At 43.2% G+C, this 20,736-nt stretch overlaps 2 protein-coding genes and 1 long non-coding RNA gene across 5 annotated transcripts in view; 2 read left to right on the forward strand and 1 right to left on the reverse strand.

Annotated features, from left to right (window-relative positions):
- Nucleotides 1-2,554, forward strand: part of LOC122181686 — a 37,395-nt gene extending 34,841 nt beyond the window's left edge. Inside the window, exons 2-3 of the long non-coding RNA XR_006179542.1 lie at nucleotides 326-455; nucleotides 2,501-2,554. This is a non-coding gene — a long non-coding RNA (uncharacterized LOC122181686). The remainder of the gene's footprint in view (nucleotides 1-325; nucleotides 456-2,500) is intronic.
- ALS2 (alsin Rho guanine nucleotide exchange factor ALS2) overlaps nucleotides 2,548-20,736 on the forward strand; it is a 75,288-nt gene continuing 57,099 nt past the window's right edge. For 2 of the 3 annotated variants that reach the window (XM_042874279.1, XM_042874283.1), the window contains exons 1-2: nucleotides 2,548-2,606; nucleotides 13,200-13,241. The gene's annotated coding sequence lies outside the window, so the exon portion shown is untranslated. Of the gene's footprint in view, nucleotides 2,607-13,199; nucleotides 13,242-18,740; nucleotides 18,772-20,736 lie in introns of those variants that run through there. The other variant, XM_042874281.1, reaches the window with a different exon arrangement.
- CDK15 (cyclin dependent kinase 15) overlaps nucleotides 5,273-20,736 on the reverse strand; it is a 33,988-nt gene continuing 18,524 nt past the window's right edge. Inside the window, exons 10-13 of the mRNA XM_042874286.1 lie at nucleotides 20,564-20,627; nucleotides 13,762-13,810; nucleotides 11,161-11,300; nucleotides 5,273-6,301 (exon numbers count right to left, since the gene is read on the reverse strand). Coding sequence (XP_042730220.1) covers nucleotides 6,192-6,301; nucleotides 11,161-11,300; nucleotides 13,762-13,810; nucleotides 20,564-20,627 — 363 coding nt within the window. The 3' untranslated portion in view covers nucleotides 5,273-6,191. The remainder of the gene's footprint in view (nucleotides 6,302-11,160; nucleotides 11,301-13,761; nucleotides 13,811-20,563; nucleotides 20,628-20,736) is intronic.

Here is a 20,736-nt window from a genome sequence, read left to right on the forward strand (position 1 = left end):
CTCCCCAAATGCAATTCTGGGTTGTGCGGGGGATTTTTTTTCCCCCTTTAAAGAGCATTGCCCACTTGTGCCACTACAGACAGGCTTCTCCCAGTATTAAAGCTCTCTGATTTTTTCTTGGGGATGTGTAATTTGGCCAACAGACCTGCTCTGACCCGAAGTAAAACAGATTCTTGGCCTGGGAAAGAAGTTATTGCATTTAGTTCAGGATATTTTTAAAGCAAATATTTAAGTCTGCTGTTAAACTCTCTTTACATAAAAGACGATGTTCTCTGAATTAGAGGATTTCTCCAAAATCTCAGATTTGTTTTCAATTTTTTATTAGGTGGTGAGAAGAAACAGCTTGAAGACCCTCGAGAACAAAAATCTCCATTTACTTGCACTTACAAACTCTTACCTGCTTTACCAAGGCATCCTACATCTGCCAAGAGGAGTTTGTTCTGGAAAAAGGAAAGGTCAGTCTTTACCAATGTCTGGGATTTTTTGTGAGGTCTTCACCAGCCGACACGAAGATTTGTGACAAGCCCACATATATCATAGCAGTACTGAGCGCTAACTCACCAGAACCTGTTCAGTCATTACCTCAAAACAGAATGTGAAACATCCAGATGGGTCAGGGGGTGCCCAGCTACATCTCAACTGGATGTGGGCAGGTTGGAGATAAGGTTCAGAACTTCATGGCCTTTCATTGCTCCTCCTTTCCCACTCCACATTTAGCCGTGCATGAGCTGTAGTACTTGTCTGACTCCTTTGTAATCTGATTCAGTTCATTAAAGCAATGAAAGACTAACCCACCAAAAGAGTGAATCATTTTCCACCTGTTTAGTAAGTTAAGTCAGCTCGTCTAGGGCTTGGGAAAGCACCAAAGAGCAAAAGTGAAAGACTGTGGCAGTACAAGCAGGTAGAGAAATGGGGAATAATGACCACATTTTGGATGGTGCTAACTTGATCCATGGATCCAGGTGTGTTTCTTGTTCTCTCTTCCTGACTTGTTACAACACAACATCCATTTTCTCTGAGAGCTGTTGTGCTTGAGATTGGGCAAGCCAGGGGATGGAGAATCTGCTGAAGTGAACACTCCTGATGTAAACAGTAGACTGTTAGTATGTGAGGCGGATGGTTCTGGGGCAATCGTCTCTCTGGTCTGATGTATTTAAGGCACTGGCCCTCAGATGTTGTTGTTGTTCATGAGCAGATGAAGAGTGCTGGGTTGCAGCGTATCCTTCTGCTCTGCCAGCGTCTTCCTGGCTTTCCTGTCCTCCAGATACAAAGGTATCAGGTATCATTTGGCCCTTTGGCAATTTAGCGTAAGAGCTTCGTTTATTATGGGAGTTGCTGCAATGTAAAAACAAAGCCATTCTAGGCACCGTGAGGAAAGTGCATCTGTTCCCATCATTAGATCACTTACTGCCCTTGCAAAACAAAAACATTTCATTTAACGTTTATTGAACTGTTCTTCAATGTCTCTCAATTTGAAGTAGACATCCAGCCATAACCATGACAGGCATTATAAGTGTTGCATCTTCACTGCTCTTCTCTGCCAACCCCAAAAGAGCAAAAAGAATGCAAATTTCCCTGTCCCAAGCTGGGCATCATTTATAGACTCTCTGAACATGTGTATTACAGTGCAATGTAGCTCAGAATTGGAGAGCTATTTCTTGCCAACACAGATTCACTTTTAAAAGACATTTGTAGCATTTTGCAATGCAGCAGCCAGTGCTTATGTGCTTAAGAGTTGTTGCTTTGCTTTGAAAGAGATTCCAGTTGCTCTTCTCTGCACAAATAAACCTGCATGTAGGAAGCTGACACAGAGATACGTGCCCAAGTAGAACTCTATAGGCTCTAGTCAGATTCTGTTTATACAGCTGTGAGGTCACTGTAATATTAATTGCAAAACAAATAAAATGCATAAGGCCCTGATACTGACACAAGATTCTCTTCAGTGTTTCAAAGTGAGGTCGGGCATCCGTACTCACTTTGAGTGCTTGGTGTTTGGTAGACATGGATCCACACAATCTAGAGCTGGAAGAACTTTTTGAACGTAGCTGGCTTTTTTATCAAAGCACAGACTATTGAGGTCTCTAACAATAACATAAGGAATACTAATTGTCTTCTTAACTGAGCAATACCTGCAGCTAGCCTATATGCCTTTTTCCTCTGCAATTATGTATACAGCGAGGGCAGAGGGGGACATAAACAGCTGTGCTGCTTTCTGTTTGTATCTGCAGTGCTTAGTCAGCACTCAGAGGAACTGTAGCTCCTTTAACCCTAAATGACTCTTCCATCTCTTTCTGTGGCTGCCATCTACTTCTCCAGTGCCTTGTCATAGCTCCGTAACAGGTTTCGTCCTAATACCTCAATGCCCTGCATAATTCTTGATCAGAGAAGTTGCCCCAGTCCTGCCAGTGACACTATTCAGATGAGTAAGAAATACTCAAGAAAGTTTGCATGCCTACACCATAACGATCTGTCTTTGTATTCTTTTTTTTTTTGCTCCCAGATCTGCTGTGAGATTACAGTGAGGCATCTGACTTCTAAGGACCGAAAATAAGAGAAAGTATCCCAGATAACTGAGACCAACCACCTCGACCAAGCTCATGAATGCCGTGAGTTGTATTTCTGATTCTTCCAATACAAATTATATGAAGAATTTTACAGTAACTATAGCTGGGAAAGAGCTCCTGCACATTTCCCCATGTATCCTGATCAGCACTCACCTCAAATTAGTTTTCCTTCTCATAGCCTGTCAGCACCCCTTGAGATCAAGGAGATTAAAACACCCTGGTAACTCATTAATGAGCCAGGACTCTGCAACAGCTGGACCAAAAATGGCCTGTGTTTGTCTTCATCTTAATTCTTTGCCATCTCCCCTCTGCTCACCAGCACCTGCACACACTTGAGACCCAGTATAAGAAGACCCCTGAATTCAGCTCTAAGCAGCCAGTCTGCAATGCATATGTCTAATGCTCTGCTGGTGTGGAACCAGTATGCTGGTAATCCTGTTAGCAGTGGCAGAAGCTCCCTCTAGGAAATTATAACAAATAGTCTTAAACAATTCCTTTTGTTGACAACTTTATCCAAGAAGCCATCTTCCCTGGAGACTTACTCAACTTTTGACTAATCCCCTCCTTCCCTCAGGAGCTCTTTTGTTGAAGTAGATTGTAGGCAAACCCAAAGAATGACAGGTTTCTGTAAGCCTTGGATCAGCCTCTACATTCTTTCAATTGTCAGTCCCCATCTGTCCTGTTTGTACAACGATCTTTGGGTCCAGGGATCTCTCTATTAACTGACACATGGCTGCATTTATTCTGCAAGTCCAGTGTTCAGACTATGCTGTTACATCTTCATTGCCAAGTCAATCTTTCTGACATTGCTTTCTGAAAAACAACAGGCAGGGCATCTGCACGCTTTTGTTCTCTTCTGCTGAAAGGTGATTTTAAGAAATGAGCCACTCTGGACCAGACTCTGCCCTTGTTTTACACCTGCAAAGATTTTGCCTCATTTCATCAATATGAAAAGTTATTTCAAAGGTCTTTGTTGAAATGGAGTATAGAATCTACTCCTGTTGCAAAGGAATTCTGTTAGCATTTGGCCTAAGTTCTGAATCAGAAGGACAAATAAGTCCTAATTCCAAATATTCTGCAGGGCCAGTGACTTCAGTTACTTTCCTTTCTCTTTGTATGAGAAAGCAAGCAGATTCCAACAATCCATACATTTCTTCTCAGCAGATAGAGGGGAAAAGGTGGAATAGAGTAGAAGATAGATGATGTATTGGCATGGAGTGTATGTCATCCTGGGATAGATGCCTGGCACTATCTGGTCCCTTCCTGAAACCAGAAGGAGAACAAGGAAGAGACTGTGATGATGTTTTGTCTCTTGCTGTGTGGCTCAGGGCCCATGGATTCAGGATTGAGCCTGGTATGTTTAGTTATTTGGTTTTGTCTATTTTTATAACTTAACTCAGGTTAGCCAATGAAAGAAGGCTAGCCAGTTTCATTATGTTCCCAGGAAATTCCATTCTCTCATGCACCAGCGTGAGGCTGTTGAGCCTTAGATGCCTATCTACCTCTGATTGGATTTGAAAAAGCACACAGAACCCCTGCTTTCCATTGGTAGCCTATTAAAATGACAAAAAAATTATTGTTTCATTTTTAACTTTGCTTGCCTGTCCAAATCCAGGAAAAAAAAGTTTGATAATCTGAAAAACATCACTTACAGAATGTCTTCTTGTAGTTAACTGCAGAAGAAGAAAACCTGAGCTGACATTTAAGCTTGTTTAATATGTTTTGTAAGCAGCTTAAAAAAAGGGACACCATCACTTTGAAGCCAGGTTAATATTAAAAACAAAACCAAAACAAAACCAACCAACCAACCAAATCACTGAAGAGAATCTCCTACTTTTTTCATAGTTTCACTGTTTTAAATCTTGTGTTTGTGAAGTGTCATCAAAATCAGGTTAAATTGGCCAGAGCTAAGTCAGTAAACACTGAAGCATGTGTGCCCTCCTCAAGTGAGCTGTCCGAGAAGCCTTACCAGAACTGACAGCCATTTTTATGGCAGGATTAGTTTTTCTCTGATCACAGAGAGGGAACAGCCACCCTGTCTGCCCTTAGCCAAGCAGGTGAGCTGGGAATGAATCCAGGCTGCCACCAAAATCCAGTCTGGCCACAATGTTGGCTCCTTCTCAGAAGTACTGAAGGCTGTCCTGTCTGCCGTTGTCCACATGACGAGGACAGATGGGGTTGAGCAAGGTTGTAACCAGGCACTGGGGGCTGGGGTCTGACCTCACAGCAGTAAATACCATCTACATGCATTTAGAAGCACAGGAGTATAGCTGAGATTTGTCCTGATATCACAGCTAAGTTGCAGACAGTAAGTCAAGTTAATTTGGCCTCAAGACCAGCTTCCATGTCTGCCCTGTAAGCACAGGCTCAGCTGGTGACACTGACTGGACATTTGCTGCTAGCAAATGCACAAAAAAAGCAAAGAGACAGGATATATGAAAAGGGTATTTTCGTGTAATTTCTTTCAGTGATGTTAAGTGATCTTTTGTTAATAGAGGTTTTCTGTAATAAAAAGGAGATAAATGTTGGTGCTGGAACAACATTTTAAATCCTGGATGTCCAGCTTTTTCGTTTGCCTGAGCTGCATTGAGTGAAGAGGAATTGCCTTGGGTGCATATGAAATATACAATATAGTTAATGTACATAAATAACAGAACTTCTTTTATTTTTAAATAATTTTTATTAAAACATAAGAAGAGATGGGCAACAAAGACATAATGTTTTAAACTGACTCATACTAAAGTACAGGTCAATTAAAACCATGAATGTTACAAACCTGAGGGATTTCTCCTAGGTCGGCTCAGGTTCTGGCACATGCACAGGAAGCTGTTTTATCACAAAATTAGGCAGGTCAATTTTGTGACATTAGTCCAACATTGTGCTCATACAGTGATATAGATGAAATCAAAGTATGACATGTGGCAGAGTAACCAAATCACATCAGAAACACCCAAATGTCTGCTTCAAGCCACAGTGTTATATGGAGTTCTGAGAGAAAAAAACTCCAATGACAAACTCCAGTTTGCTGCTCAGTGGCTTGCTGTGGCAGGATGTGATGACACGGGCTGAACCCAAGAAAGGTGGAGCTATGGTTTCATCACTCCAATGGAAGAATACACATTGCCATAACATCCATTGCAACATTGCTCTTTTCTCCCCTGGGTAGAGCTCTTTGTCATTTCTGGTACTTCAGTGAGCAAATTCCATTGTGTGTTAAATCATAACAAGTAAGCTATAAAATGTGAATTCAATAGACATAGACAAAGGCAAACAAAGCAATTTGGTCACTTTAAGCAATGTGGAAATGAAACCATATTTTGACTGGGGAGGCATCAGAGGAAAGGGCACTGGTCTGAGATTTGAGAACGTGACAAAACAAACCCAGACCTCCCACGATACCACTGTGCATTGTGCACTGGGGGCCACTGGCTTGCTGACCTCTTCTTTCTGAATGTGAGAAGATTTGGCATTTTGTCCTCAGCCTGGGATGTGGTGGTCCAGCTATAGATATTGGTCGTTTTTCCACCTTCAATGCATAAAAGAATTCATATGCTAGAGAATGATGGCAGCATCTTTCATAGTGGCAACCACATGCTTACCCAAGAAGTAGCCAGTTATTTCTACTTCTTACCAAAACTTGCTTGAACCTTCTGAGAGATGTCCTTTATGATAAGAAGTAAACAGGTCACAGATTTCAGGTTGCAGTCTCACTGCTGGAACTGAGAGCACTGATTGTTCTTTGGAAAACAAAACAAAACAACAAACAAACAAACAAAAAGAACAGGTTAAGGAGAAAGCTGCAAAATAGTCCTTTTCTTACACTGAGCTACCTTCCTAATACTCTCCTTCAAACTAATTCAGGATCCTGTTGTTCACATCTCCTTTTCTCCTGAATTTTTTGGAAAAGGATTTCTTTAATCTAGGCTTCCTTCTCTAGAAATCTCATCTGTGGTTTTTCTTTTTTCTTTTTGTTTTTATGGAGCAACCAGCAAAATATTACTTGGTAGAACAGTAGTGCAATCCACTAATCAAAAGGATTCAAATGGATCTACCCGCTGCCAAGCTCTCTCCTTCCCACCCAGCAGAGGAGGAAAAAAAAGAAAAAGAAAAAAGAGATAGAGCAAAGGCACGAAGCTTCTCTCCTTCAGCAATCTCACAAATGCAAAACCTTCCACTCCAGTGACTCCTCATTAACTTACCAAATCTGACAGTCTAATTATCGTAGCTGCTTCACGCTTAGAATAAATAAATACTAAAGTGGGTGTTTAAAGAAATTGAGCAGTGAAATTCAGTCATCTAGACAGTCAATAGAGAGAGAGTTTATTTTAAAATTTTATATTCTTACGTATTTATATCATTTTAGGAAAGATAATGAGATAGTTGTCTTTCAGGCTAATTGAGTTCCTATGCTTGTGGCTGCTTGCTGTCACAATCTCAAACTTAGCTTTAACTTTTGTGCCTTAGAAATCTGATCACTGCATCCCCATTTGCTCTTCTCTACTGGTAACTGGCTGAAGGCAGAAGTGCACCTGAGGACGGGAAATAAGTACATGGAACTTCCAGACTGCATGTCTTTGACAACAAAACAACTAGATCTTCTCAGATTTGCATTTAAGAGCATTAAAAGGAAAGTGAAAGAAATCTTAGATATAACTTTGCAATTAGACAAATAACAGAAAAATCTCTACCAACCTCTGATACAGTAGCATCTGCCTCTGTGAAGAGTATTAGTAGTGCTCCCTCCCAGAGCAGTTCATCTCCCTGAACAATAGGACCTTTATAGAGATTCTCTGGCTAGAGATCAATGGGAGTTAGAGCATTTGATCCATGTCTGCAGGACTTTGTTTCCCCAAGTCATGTGGACCAAACTTGGTGCCAGTTATCCTTTTGCAAGAGCATGAGCTGGGGATTGAGCAAAGGAAACCCTCCTTTTTGTCCTTTCCATTGCCTTGTGCTTCTAAACCTGCAAGCATTGTGGCTGCTCCAGGCCAATGCCCAAGGAAGATCTTAAGCAGGACAATATGTCCAGGGACTTGTGCCCTTGCCATGCTGCTTCCTGGAAACATCTATGAGGTTGCAGTGTCTCTTTCTGAGGATGGTGACTTAATGACATAGCATAAGACCTCAGAGTCCTGTCAGTATTTTCACAAGCCACTACTGTGGAGGTCAGGCCACAAGAGCTGAAGTATGTTTTGCCTGAGTTAAGAGAAGATTGGCTTTATCAGCTCACAGAAGACTGCTTCTGGTTCAGAAGTGACAGCTGAGTTGCTACTCATCACCAGCTTTGGTTTATTCCCTTATAGACACACTATAAACTGGATTCATACACTTGGTGGAAACGTCAATTTCTAGGTGTCTGTATCTGATTTTCAGTGAAGGATGTCCATTTTCTGTATACAGAGGTGGCAAAGCACACACAAGTGAGTGTAAAAGCCTTTCAGCTATGTAGAACACAGGGAAAGCAGCCAACCCAAACAAGCTGTCTGTGAAAGCCAGCTCTTCTTTATACATGCCTTGTGTTAACAACTACCAGAGTTAGCTGATCCCAGTGGAAATGGGATTTTTGGTAGGCAGCGCTTGCAGCCTTAACATCCCCATGCCTAAACTTGCTTTGTGCAAGTTTAGATGCAGCAAACATTAAAATAACAGTTCTCTGTCACAATCAAAACTATCTCCCCCTCCTTGTCTCTGAAGGCATAAATATGGGGAAGTTTTTGGACAAACAGCGAAGTGTTATCATCACCTGGCACACTGATCTTGAATTGCTTTGGGGAGCCCACCTGTAGCCAAAAGGAGCAAACCTAGTTTGATCTACAGCTTCATGGCTGGAGCTCTTCTCACAGTACGTTTTGCTGGCAACTCCCTGGTGCTAACTCCAAATTCCACTGTTCACCCTCCCTGCTTACCAGCCTGCTTTAAAGTGTTTGTGGCCAAAACAGATGGAAATAAACCAAGGTTATGACTAAGAATATTGGACTGAAATTGCTATTGTGTCTGACTTGACAACAGAGTAAAGTACCTTCTCAGGAAGCCTTTTGCACTTCAAGACTGACACTGGGTTGAGAGCACAGGTCATGGTTTCTTGATTCAAGAATCTCATATTTCTTCCAGGAGTTATTGGAACAGAACACAGTTGGTCAGAAAACATTCTGCTTTAGCAGGTGGCAAAGGTTAGGCTGAAGTTTTATCAGAAATACTGTAGTACAGGGCTACGCTCCACAGATAATTGTCTCAGGATTGGCTTAGGCCAGAAAAAGGATGTTAAATGCTCTCAGAGGACAAAATCTTTTCTTGCAGCATGAGTTACTCTTTTTATTTTTCCTAGCACTTTGCATCCAAATGAGCATAAGCAACAGCAACTTGTTCCCCACTCTGTGAGCTGACCAGGAAGCACAGAACCCCTTGCTCCCCTCCCCATTCCAAGGGCAGCAGCCAGGGTCTGGTTGTTCACGTTCTCCTCAGTAATGAGAAAGATGCTATTCATAGAGGTTCTTTGAAACTCATTTCTCCAATTATTTTTTTCCCAGGAACTGACCTTTGAAAAATATCCTCTGGCTTCCAGCTTGTCATAGCAACTTACAAAAAGGACAGTTATGTCTACAATTACTTCATGACAATAGAAAATAATTTCTTATGGGAGCGTTATTTTTTTCAAATGTTGTTTCCTGCTTACTCTCACACACCTTGGATCAACCTCCTCCTTTCACCTTTCATCTCCAACTCATTCTTTGCCCTTCTGCTTTAACTTTCTCCTTCAGAGGATGGGAACTAATAGCCAGCATCCTTCAGAACAAAGTAGGAACAGAATATATTTAAAACCTGCACTGTGTTATCATAGCAACCAGAATTTTAAAATGATACAGTTAAATTCTCAAGTAGTGCGATACTAAAATGACACAAGAGAACAAATGTCTTATGGCAGTAGGGATGGGTACATGGGCAGTTATTCAGAATTGCCTAATTTTTACAGGCGTAATGAGTCACTCATGAATATGGTCTTGCAGGACCATACTGCTCTGGTTTCTGCCCTGTGCACTTTGATTCTGCCCTCGGTATGTTGGTTGCTAAGTTATTGCCATGCAGTCGCCTGTCCAAAAGGTATTTCTTGCTGCATTATGGAGGATAATAAATATGGGATTGTGTAGAAACCCAGGTGAAATGAATCTCTGGAAATGTGTCTGAGAGACTGACACATTATGCCAATCTGTTTTCTCATTCCTTCTATTTCTCCTCACTTTCTCCCTTACTCTCACACTGTCTGTCTCTGTACCTGTTTTTTTTCCACACTCTCTCTCTCTCGTGGCACTGACACTTTCATCTTCTCCCTTGGGGATTGGAGATGTCACTGCGGGAAGTGCTTGTCCGCCTCTCCGGCAGCAGCAGAGCCCTGTGGCTTTGACAAACCTCATTTAATTGGGAGGAAGCCAGGAGGGTTTGAAAGAACTGAAACATCCACGAAACTCCTTTTATCAGGCATAATTTAAACTCTGCATGGAAAAAACCCTATATGTATAAAGAAAAGTCAACTTCCCTCCTGCTGTGCGTGCTCCCCTCCTCCCCCCCCCCACCCCCGGCACAGGCAGGCTCCTGCGAGATTCCATCTTTTCATTTTTCTAAAAGTGTCAAAGTAGATTTGTGCTCTGTGGCTGGGTGAACAGAAAAGGAATGCAGATGTCTCTCACTCCTGCTCACGCACACACAGCACCTTCAGAAGGGCGGCAGTTTGGGAGAGATGCTGGCTGGCTGCTCCTTCACTTGGGATATGTCACAGAAGCCAGAAATTAAGTTTTCAAATAGCTTGACAACATAGTCTTAGAAGGTTTCTTCTTAATTGCCCCTATCTTTAAAAGAAAAACACCAGAAAACAAACCAGCATAGCTGGTGCCTGGGAGACAACAGAGAACACCAGGGCTCTCTGGCCTGTCTCCCAGTAGGAGGGAGCTCTTCCTGAGAACCAGAATCTATAACTTGTGAGACCCTATATATATATTTATCGTCAGCTGAGGGCAGGAAAGGCAGATGTGTGTGTGTTGTGTATATGCAACTGCATGCTTAAGAAAAGGCAGCAAGGGGAGAAGAAAATAAGTCAGGTAAATCTGAGGGAGAACTGGTGTGACAGGGTATGAGGAACAGCTGTTGCTTCCAAACATCAAAGGGAGCAGGAGGAGCAGACCAAGGGAACTGGGGCTAGCACATCATGCTGAGCAGCTGCGAATTCAGGACATCGGGAAGGACCAGTGTGCCAGTTACACTGAATACACAGCTTGAGCCAGCCTGAGGAAAAGCTCAGGGCCCCTAGGGCTATAGAACGGGGGAGAAACAGCCCATCAAAGCACACAGACCTCAGCTTTGAAAGTGCAGCATGGGCATATCCCATCCAGGTCCATTTCTGTTATTAACTCTGCGGTGGAGTGGAAGAAAACGGAAAAACAAGCTGTGGAATTTGCACTGGGATGTAAACTTTGCAGCATACAGGAGTGGGGAGGGAGGGCAGGAAGAAACAAGATGTCCAGGTCCAAAGTACTGAAGAAACTTGTTGTGAATGGCTATTTGAAGTAGGTCTTTGTTGGTGAGGTGAAATCAAGGGTCAGCTTACCAGCGGGCACTTGATAGAGCTGAGGAGGCAGAGGGTTGAAGAAGCCATGAAGAAGGGCATCTTGTGCAGAGATTCGCCCTGGAGGGAAAGCTGTGAGCATTCTGGAGGCCAAGTCCTCTGCAGCTGGCATCCTGCCCAGCCTAGCAAAACAGATGGGAAAAGTAGTCCAGGAGATGAGCACAGGCCAGAAGGCCGGAACAAAATTAGATCCAGCCCTTCTCAGAGCTCGAGGCAGAGATAGTGATCCATGGAAGCTGGATAAGCTCACTGCAGATACATGGCTTCCTCGGACATTTACTTTGCCATGTGAGCTTGGTTATGTTGAGGAATATATCCAGGATCTCAGTTCAGGCTTATCTTTTCAGGGGAGTTTTGAAAATCAATTGTTATTTTTTTAAAGCAGTTTGTGAGTAAAAGGGAAAATGCTGGTGTGTGAACTGTATCTTACATGGCATAACTGGAAAGTTGGAGGTCAGTGTTAACAATTTACAGGGAGAAGTGCAAGTATACAGAATTACCTGAGTGGTCCACTGAGCAGATCGGAGGTCAAAACTGAAAAACTAAAGGAAATATCTATTCCCCATCTTCTACCCTAGCACTAGTCATGTATCTGGTTGTAAAATGTGTTAGGGATTCAGGGAGATGAGTCTGCTTTCCAGGGTGAGAGATTAAATTAGATGCAACACACATGCTCCAAGCCCAGCAGATGCCAAAGCCAAGCAGCTGCTTCCTAGAGGAGCACGCAGCTGGGGACAAGGAAGTGGAGGAGAGAAAACAAACCAACAAGCAAACAAATAAAAACAGTCATTTAGTTTTACAGCTTTTGCTTTGTTTGTTTGCTCTGATCATGTTTCAGCACCAGGAGGCCCATGGAGCCCACTCTGCTGGGCTTCATCCCTCTGCCCCCAGTGCCCCATCCCCATGAGACCATGGCCGGGAACCCCCACCCCTCCGCTTTCCCTCTTTCCATTTGACATGGCAGCAGTTTTGTTCTGAGGGTATAAAATGTCTAAGAAGCATTTGTGAAAGGTATCCAGCCTCACCATGGTATTTAAGGGCTGAATTCTCACCTCCTGCAAAACAGTTTACGTTTGTGCAGTCAGGGGTGCAGGGACAGATAGGGAGCTGAAGCATCCAGAGGTGCTTACTAGATCCATGCTACCCAGGATATGATGGGATCTTACCCGAGCCCTGCTGCCCCATAACCCAGCTGCTGCAAGCTGCCACCATGGAAGCCTCCCACCACTGCTCAGGCTTCCTGGTGACAGGCAAGCTCTGCACAGAGCTCCCCTTTGATTTCTTAATTGGCCATAGAGACTCATGGCTGAGCATTCTGTGTGAAGCAGCTCTTTCCTTCTCAAGAAGGCCTTGGGATGCCTTATAGGTCTAGGGCCAGCCCACATGCAGCCAGAGCTCTGCTATGGCCTGTCAGCATGCAGCACTGAGGGAGCCTGTCAAGGGACCACAGCCAAAAAGCAGAAGTGCAGTATAGCAGAGTTTCAAGGAACATAGTTATTTCTTTGTTCAGACTGAGAGAGGGTCTCTTCTGTTCTAGGATGTATGTTATCAGGGGTTGGGATGTACTGAGCTTTGTGTCTTTCTGAAGATGTGTATGACAGTGGCTGGCATCTCGGCAACCTGTGCTTTGCTGAAAACTTCAGCAAGTTTGTTCAGCAGCTCAGAACAGTCTGGGAAACACAGCTCTAAAGGACAGCATATTTCCTTTGAGCAGTGGTGAATCCAAAGTGATGAGCGGAACAGATAATGAACAGCAATGATGAAAAACGTGGCTACATCCACAAAGAACAGTTGATTCTTGACCTGAGTCCTGAGGACAGATCCTATCTATGAAGTTTGTTGTGTGTGAGAGACCTGTCAAAATCAGTATAGGGAGTGCTATGTTAATGACTCTCTGAGTTGTTAGGCACTTTGCCTGCTGATACATTTATTTCACATGTGTATATATATGCATGCATGCATGTATGCTTGTGTGTGCATGCACATCATATATACTTGAAAAATACTCCTTTCCTTTACAGGCTCAGGAGTGTTTGGTGGTGTGGGTGCCTGTTCAAGCTGAGGTATGTAACCAAGGCCCTAGTCTTGTAGATTTTGGCTACTGAAGAATATGAATTTTCCTCTCCTAACTAATCAGAGGATTGTTTCATTGTCTTGTGTAAATGCTGCCCTGGTATGTCTTTCTTACCACTATTGAGCAATGTTCCTACAGCATGTTTCTAGAAATGAAAATTGAGACAGTGCAAAGTCTGTCTTTGGTCTGGGCAAGAGGGCTTGGGAAAGCAGGACCTTCTGAATCAAATTGTGCCCCGCAAAAAGCTGCATCTAATTTTGTTTATCTGAGAATTGCTGCTTACCTGAGAACAATCCCTCTTCCTTATAGCATAATAGCCCCACTTTGTGCCTACCTCTACTGCCATCTCTCATAACCAGTTGCATAGCTGATGTTAGATTTACTTTTTACTGCAGAGCCACCCTGCCCTTCCTCAGCTTGCCAAAAGAGCTCATTTCAAGCTAAATAATTGCATAAAGAAACAAATAAACCCAGCGGCCATTTTGACATTGCTGTTACAGGTTGCTTACCTGTCACAGATCACTCCAAGTCTCTGAGGTCTCCTGGAAGCAACGAGTTCTAGAAAGTGTAATATGCAATCACACGATGAAACAAAAATCAAGCCAAAACTCATTCTTTGAGCCCTTACAAAAACACGTGCTCAGAATTTCAAAGGGCCCTATAGAATCTGTCATCTTAATATTTATAAATATACATTATTCCTATAGGATTTGAGTACTAGCACTGATGTTAGTAAGACTGTTCCAATTCTGTAACCCTTTCCTTTCGTGTATCAATACAGGCTTTGGGTCTCCATCTGTTACAGTGAAAGTCTTTGCTCTGACTTAATAAATGCAGCATCGGCCCCCAGAGCCTTCACAGTGAGGAAGCAGAAAGAGGTTTGCAGGTCTACATCCCCAATTTACAAGGGCTGCTGAGATTCATGTATTCCCATATGGGCACATGGGGCTTTTCTGCATGGATGTGGCAGAAGGACTGTGGACAAAACAAAGGCACTTGGATCCCACTCTGTTTTTGCCCACTGCTCTTGCTGTCAGTTCCTCACTAAGTTCATCATTCATCATGTTAACCATTTTCATGCATGCTTTGTACTTATTGATTCAAGCACCTCTACCAGACTGGAACACTGCAGAGTTTGCAGTTTTGGGAAGCTGTGTTGTTGTTGCTATTCTTCAAGGACAGATTTCTAAACAATCCAGAATATGTGGAGAAACACATTCTTCAAATGTTTTCTTACAACACATGAATTTTCTCAAGCTTAGTTATGAATAAATGGCTTACATGTGGAAGATTCCTCTTGCAGCTGATTAATGAAAACATTTTCTTGCATCAGAAAAGCCATAACATTAACTGGCCTCTTAAGTTTGGCTGGACCTTTTCCTGCAAAATCCTATGGCATCTGCCCTTCTTTGTGCCAGGGAGCACACCAAGCTGCTCAGCTCAGCCACACTGTTTAGGGACAGAAGTGTCCAGCTGCAGATGAAGCAGGAGGCCCCTTTGCCTTCAACCTGTGCAGCCATTTCCAGAGCAGCAGGCCCTGGGGCTGGGCCACTCTGAGTCTGACTTGATGCACAGACAATTTGAAAAAGTGCAAATGGCTGAACTTTCAGCACTTAACCTTTCCAGCAGCAATCTTTCACCATTAAGCCAGGCAAGCAGGTTGTTAAACCTGTCTATCACAGTGTAAGTAACAGGTCACAGCTGAAGCATTCTCTTACACCCAAATAGTAAGGTAATTTGTAAAGCAGTAAATGGCAATATAATCTGGGGTAGGATTCATGACTGCTTAGGTGCCAGAGCTCTGGAATTATCACCATTATATAGAAGATATATATCTTTAGAAGCCTCTTCCCTGGTCAATCACTGAGATTAATTCTGTCAGAATGCTCCTCTTGGATCGCTATTAACATGTTCTCAAGGTCCTCCTTCCTTCTCCTTTCCCCCTCAACTGTAATAAAAGTGTAGAAATAAATTGTCTGTACCAAGTAGAGATGTAAAGTTTACAGGAAAAAGAGAAGAAAACTGAGTTAAAATAATGGTTTGGAATTATTTATTTATTTATTTATTTATTTTGTGAGGCAGGTTTTGCCTCTTCACTGAGCTGGCCTAAAACTTGCAGATGCTGTAACACTCTATCAGAAAGTTTTGATTCACTGGAAACATTTCATGGCAATATATAAAATCCCTTTAATATTTAACAAAAGTGCCGAAATTACTTAAATATTGTTATTGAAATCTTTTAACTGTAATATTCTTTAAGGAGTTTAATATAGAAGTTAAAAAATGCAAGTTTGGTTGCTAATGGCAGGGGAAAAGGTCTCAGTTAAATCTAACTGGAACATTATTTTGCTTGTGTGAAACAGGGAGGAAACTGGACTTTCCTTACCTTACAGATAGTAATACCAGCTCACTTGCTGGGAACTGGGAGGAATACTCAAATTGCTATGTCTTGAGCAAGATTCTTGACTATAATTTAACATTTATATAACTGAGAGATTAATAATTGTCTACAAGGGGTAGTATAAGAGTCAGTAAACCAACTACTGCTGTTCCAGTCCAAAGAAATCTCTCAGTACAGAATTCTGCTTGAGTGAGGACAGCCAAACTTGCCACTTAGAGTAGACAGAGCTTTGATTATAACTGGAAGATATGGGTAAGAAAACACTGTGTCTCTACTCAAGATTTAATGCAGTTAACTAATCCACTTTAAATCAGTTCAGATTAATCTCCTGACTGACCCCATATAGGCAAACCCACAGAGAATTCTGAGGCCCCATTGTGTTGAGCAGGGTAAGAGCAGAGCAGTAAACATTTTTCCTACTGTAAAGATTAAGACCAATCTAAAACTGTAAAACAGTGTAAACAGCTTCTCCTTGAAGGTGAGAGATACCGCACACAAAGTGGATGAACTACTGATTTAATCATCTTACAGTGATGATAGACATACACACGAAATGATGGGATCCTGTAGGGCTGATTGGTTTTTTTTTTAATAGTGTGAGTAGATCTGAAAGGTAGTGCTTGGGTTTGTTATTTTCTATCAGTATGCAGTGCAGTGTGTGCTAATGAGGAAATACCTCCCTACATGAAAACCCAGGTGGAAGTGGCTAATGAACTGATAATGAGGCAAGCAAGCCAGAGGACAAAAGTTAAACTTTCCTAATTGACGAAGAGAGAGATGCCTCGTGCTGTTGGATGAAGGCACTGAGGTTGCAGGCTTGAAGAGAAAATTTCTCTCATTAGTGAAATCTGTGTGGCTGCAGGACAGGACGAGCTCTGCCCGTGTGGCAGGCTGTAAAGTGCAGGCTGTGCCCAGTGCCAGCCAGATATGGAGTTTCCCTTCAGTCTGGCCAGCATATACTGTGCCTTAGCTGCAGCACAGCTTTTCCCTTTGGGATCAAAGCCGTATTGCAGTTTATAACAACAATAAGAATTTCATCATTTTAGAATTCAGTTTCCAACCATCCAATTTATTAAATGAAGCATCAGCATAAAAAAGTGAGATTAAAAATAATAATAATAATAATAAAAAAGCAGCGTTCAGAGTTCAGACTTCATCTGCGTTTTCAAAAATGCCATTTGATGTTTGTGTTTCACTGCCTGCTGCTTGTTGCCTCCATCTGCCGGTGGCATTTTGGAAAAGCAGGAGATACTGAAAATGTCATCAGGAGAAAGAGTTGACTCTTAAATCTCATTCAGCATAGCAAAGCTTGCAGACATCTGAAAAACGAGGATTAATATGAAAACTGTTGGTGTACCTGAAAAGGCAAGTGAGCACCATGAGTCTGCAAAGGGAAGCGATACTACTTGGCATAGGAAACTTTATAGTCAGTCTGTGTGATAAATGGAGGAGCAAAGCTCGCTCACAGCAAATTACAGCTCACAGCAAGTTCACTGCATTATAAACAAATAAGCACTGCTTCCCCTCTTTGCAATCCAAATGTCAGAAAAATGAAGCATAAAACAATGCACTGGGTGCTCCAAGTATTCCCAGTTTGGCAAAAGCACTAGCTTAATGTCATGGGCTGTGATTCTTAATCCTTTCCTGCCCTTGACCCCTGCTGTCTAGATTCAAACTTGTAACCATTAATGGGGCTGGATCAAAACACTGGCCTTCTGGTGTCACCAATGGTGTTTAGAGGGGATTTAAACTCCCTGCTTTTCAGTGCAGTGAAATGAACACAGCAGTAGATTAATGCAAGGATTTGAGCTCACACAGCATGAGAGCTTTCAAAAATAGTGTTAACAGAGCTACAACTGCCTCTTTCAGGGAAAGCAAAATGAGGGGAACTGAACAAATGAACAAACACAGGGCAAAGTCTTGTCGCTACGGGCTGGGCTCCTAAGCACAGAGAACTGGGGAGAGGGCCAGTGAGCACACTGGGCATGGGGCTGGAGCTCTCCCAGCCCTGCACATTCTGCAGCAGCCAGTTCTGAAGCCAGGGCTGGGGGAATGTCATGCTTTCAGGCTCCAGGTCTGTGTGTAACTCCCTGTCCCAGATCTCCAGTGGAGATCAGAAGCTACAGGGCTGGCCAAGGAGGAGTTTCTCACCTGTCTCCCTGCTCACCTGGGTTTGGATACGGGCTGAGATTTTGTCAAACTTCAGGCAAAGGGCATGGGGACCATTTCTGAATTTCTCTAAGCAAGATGGCAAGGGCACAGGTGGACAAGTATTGCCTTGCACAGTTCTCCTACCAATTTTCCATAGAGGAGCTAGGGGAGCCACTCTTCCTGCAGCTGCCCTATGTGTGCCTGACTCTCACACTCTGTCTCCTCTTCAGGGTTTGCAGCAGGATGTGCTCAAGCCCACAGTAGTGACAGGAAAACATCTAAAGGTTTCCAGCTTTCATTTCAAAGATTCCTACTAATCCACCTGGCTCAGGAACCCTTCCAGTAACAACCTCAGTCTGGGGCTGAGCCTACACTGCTGAATCCAGTGGGAGTTTTGCCATCAACTTCAATGAAAATAGGATCACACCTCAGAGCTTTGTTTTGCGCGTGTTCGTGCATTGCCTCAGGCAGGAACCTGTTTGTTTGTTTGCTGCCTGTGCTCACTGCAAACATCAATAGGACTAGCTAAAAGCATTCAAGCCATCAGATCTGGGGAAGCTTCCCAAGTTTGTTTGCTTATCTGAACTGTCCCAGGCACTGGAATTCACTCCACTGGGCTGGGAAGAACCTCAAGAGGGAAGGTTTCCTCAAGCAGCTCCAGAGCTTTTCCTGGGGGGACAGCAACATTTGTGCCTCGGGGAGAGGGGGGAAGTACTCAAGGCATGTTTAAAGCAGATAGCTTTAAACAAAGAGATTGATTTGCCTTTTTACTGGCAGCCTCATCAAAAACTGACTTGGTTTAGTTTATGACTAGGGCATAGTCTAACCACATATGCACAGCCTTATTCTAAGTGGGCTGGTTTCTACATCCTAGGTTTGAGCCACGTGTGGCTCCACTGTGTGGCTGGAGCATCTTGGATCTCCTTCAGCAGGAAGGGAAAGGATGCTGGCTCTCCAGTTGGCAGAGGTATTGCCCCAAGCACTGGTTCAGCAGCCCTCTTCCATGTTCTTGCCAGCACGGTGGGATGCTTCCACGGGAGGGTGTCCTCTTCTGCACTGACTCCTGCATTTCTGTCTGCTGCAGCCACAAATACCACCAGCATCATGGCATCATGGCACAGGGCACTTCTGGCCCACTGTAGTCCATTAACAAAGCATTCTACCCAGTCTGAAAGCAATTCAGGTTTGAAAACTGTTTATACTGACTGCAGCTATTTCCATGCTGCCTAGGTGCGTGTCTTCTCCTCCCAGCCCTGTCACTGGCATCCTCCGCAGCGGCAGAGGACAGTGCTGCTGCTCAGGCAAAACAGTGCTTGGAGGAATTGTTGCCCAGGACAGTTCTGGGCACCCAGATATTCCGTGTTGATTCTACTAATTTCTTCATTAGTTTACCATTTGTGCTCCCACTTTTCAAGTATCGCTCAGTATTGGGAGAGTTTTTGGCATTATATGCAGAGATGACTGCTGTCAAAAATTGTCATTGGTTTGTCATCCACATGAGCATGTCTTCCCTCCCTTCAAAACATGTAGAGTACCCTACCAAGCTTTCAGCAAGTTAGAGAAGAAAGTGCTTCCTCCAGCTGTCTACTCTGTGCTCTCTCCCTATCCAAATTAAACTTGCTGTGGACAGCGACACATTCCCATTTCACGCTGGTTTGATTAATGTGTCTCAGCTAATTGTGTGAAGGATTCCAGCCCCTTCGACTGTGAGACCAGGTTATTGTTCAGCCAGTCGTGGCTACCATGTGAAAATGGGGGCTGTTTAGTGTTCATGCACCAAAATCAAAGGAGGGGCATCTTGGACTGGGTCACAGAGCAACACCCACTTCTTTGAAAAGATGTTACTATGCTCTACTAAACCTGTAAACCTCTTGCTCAAAGCACGTCTTCTCCCTCCTCCTCTTCCCCCTGCTCTCTTTTTTTCCCCTCTAGAGAGACGGACTCCCCCCACGCTCTCTTAGGGTACAAGAGAGAGAGAATGGCTAGAGTGCAGATGGGTGGATTTCACATTCTAGGGTTTTTAATATTTCACTTTTATATTTCTCTTAGAGAATGATCCTGCTGAGAGGCTGAGAATCAGTGCTCATCATTTCCCCCTCACTGACACTTGAATATATTTTCCCAAGAGAAAACATTAAACAAAAAGAGAGAGAAAGACAGAAAGGGGGAGAGAGAGAGAGAGAGAGGGAGAGTGACTGAGCTAGCTTTTCAAAGCATACTTCTCAACCTGCCCACATCAAAATAAGAGACAACTGGCCCTTTGAAGTCCAGGACACAGACTTCTCTACCAGCCCATGTGGAAATAAAAGAAGCCAGCTTTATAAATCACACAGATTTCTCACCTTGCCCACATCAAAATCAGGGACAGTGACCTTTAAAACCGAGGCTTACGGCCCCCAAACTAATTTCCATAAAAATAGGAAGAGTTCAGATAAACTGTGTCCCCCAGTACCTGTCAGCTTTCCCAGTGTAAAACAGGAGACATTGGTCCTTTGCACTGAGGACTAACTAGATTGGGACTAACTACTTGGGACACTGAAGTCTTCCATCAGCCTAACATGTATCTCAGTGAGGCAGCTTTGCCATGCATGTACTTTTGCCTGTATCTTAGGGCACTGTCTTAAAACAACACTGCTGTCAAGTAGTTTAAGGGATTTAGTAACTCTGTCTTTTTCCTAATATGAATTAACGATCCAAAAATTATTAAGTGATCAGCAACTCTGACCAAAAGCTCCATATACTTGTGAGTTAAATCCTACCTGGCTTATAGTTGGGGAGTTTGGAGAGTCCTGGCCAGGTGTCTTCAGTTGGGACCCCTAATACCTGTGCAAAACAAAAAAAGAGACTGAGAAGAGCAATAGCCTCACTATATTGCACCCTGCAGGTCAGGATGACTTGGTCTCAATGGAGAGAGACTGGCTTAAGTGGTACT

Source organism: Lagopus leucura, unplaced genomic scaffold (assembly GCF_019238085.1).
Source record: "Lagopus leucura isolate 7727_CA_CO unplaced genomic scaffold, USGS_WTPT01 Super-Scaffold_100012, whole genome shotgun sequence".
In the NCBI taxonomy this organism is placed as follows: Eukaryota; Metazoa; Chordata; class Aves; order Galliformes; family Phasianidae; genus Lagopus; species Lagopus leucura.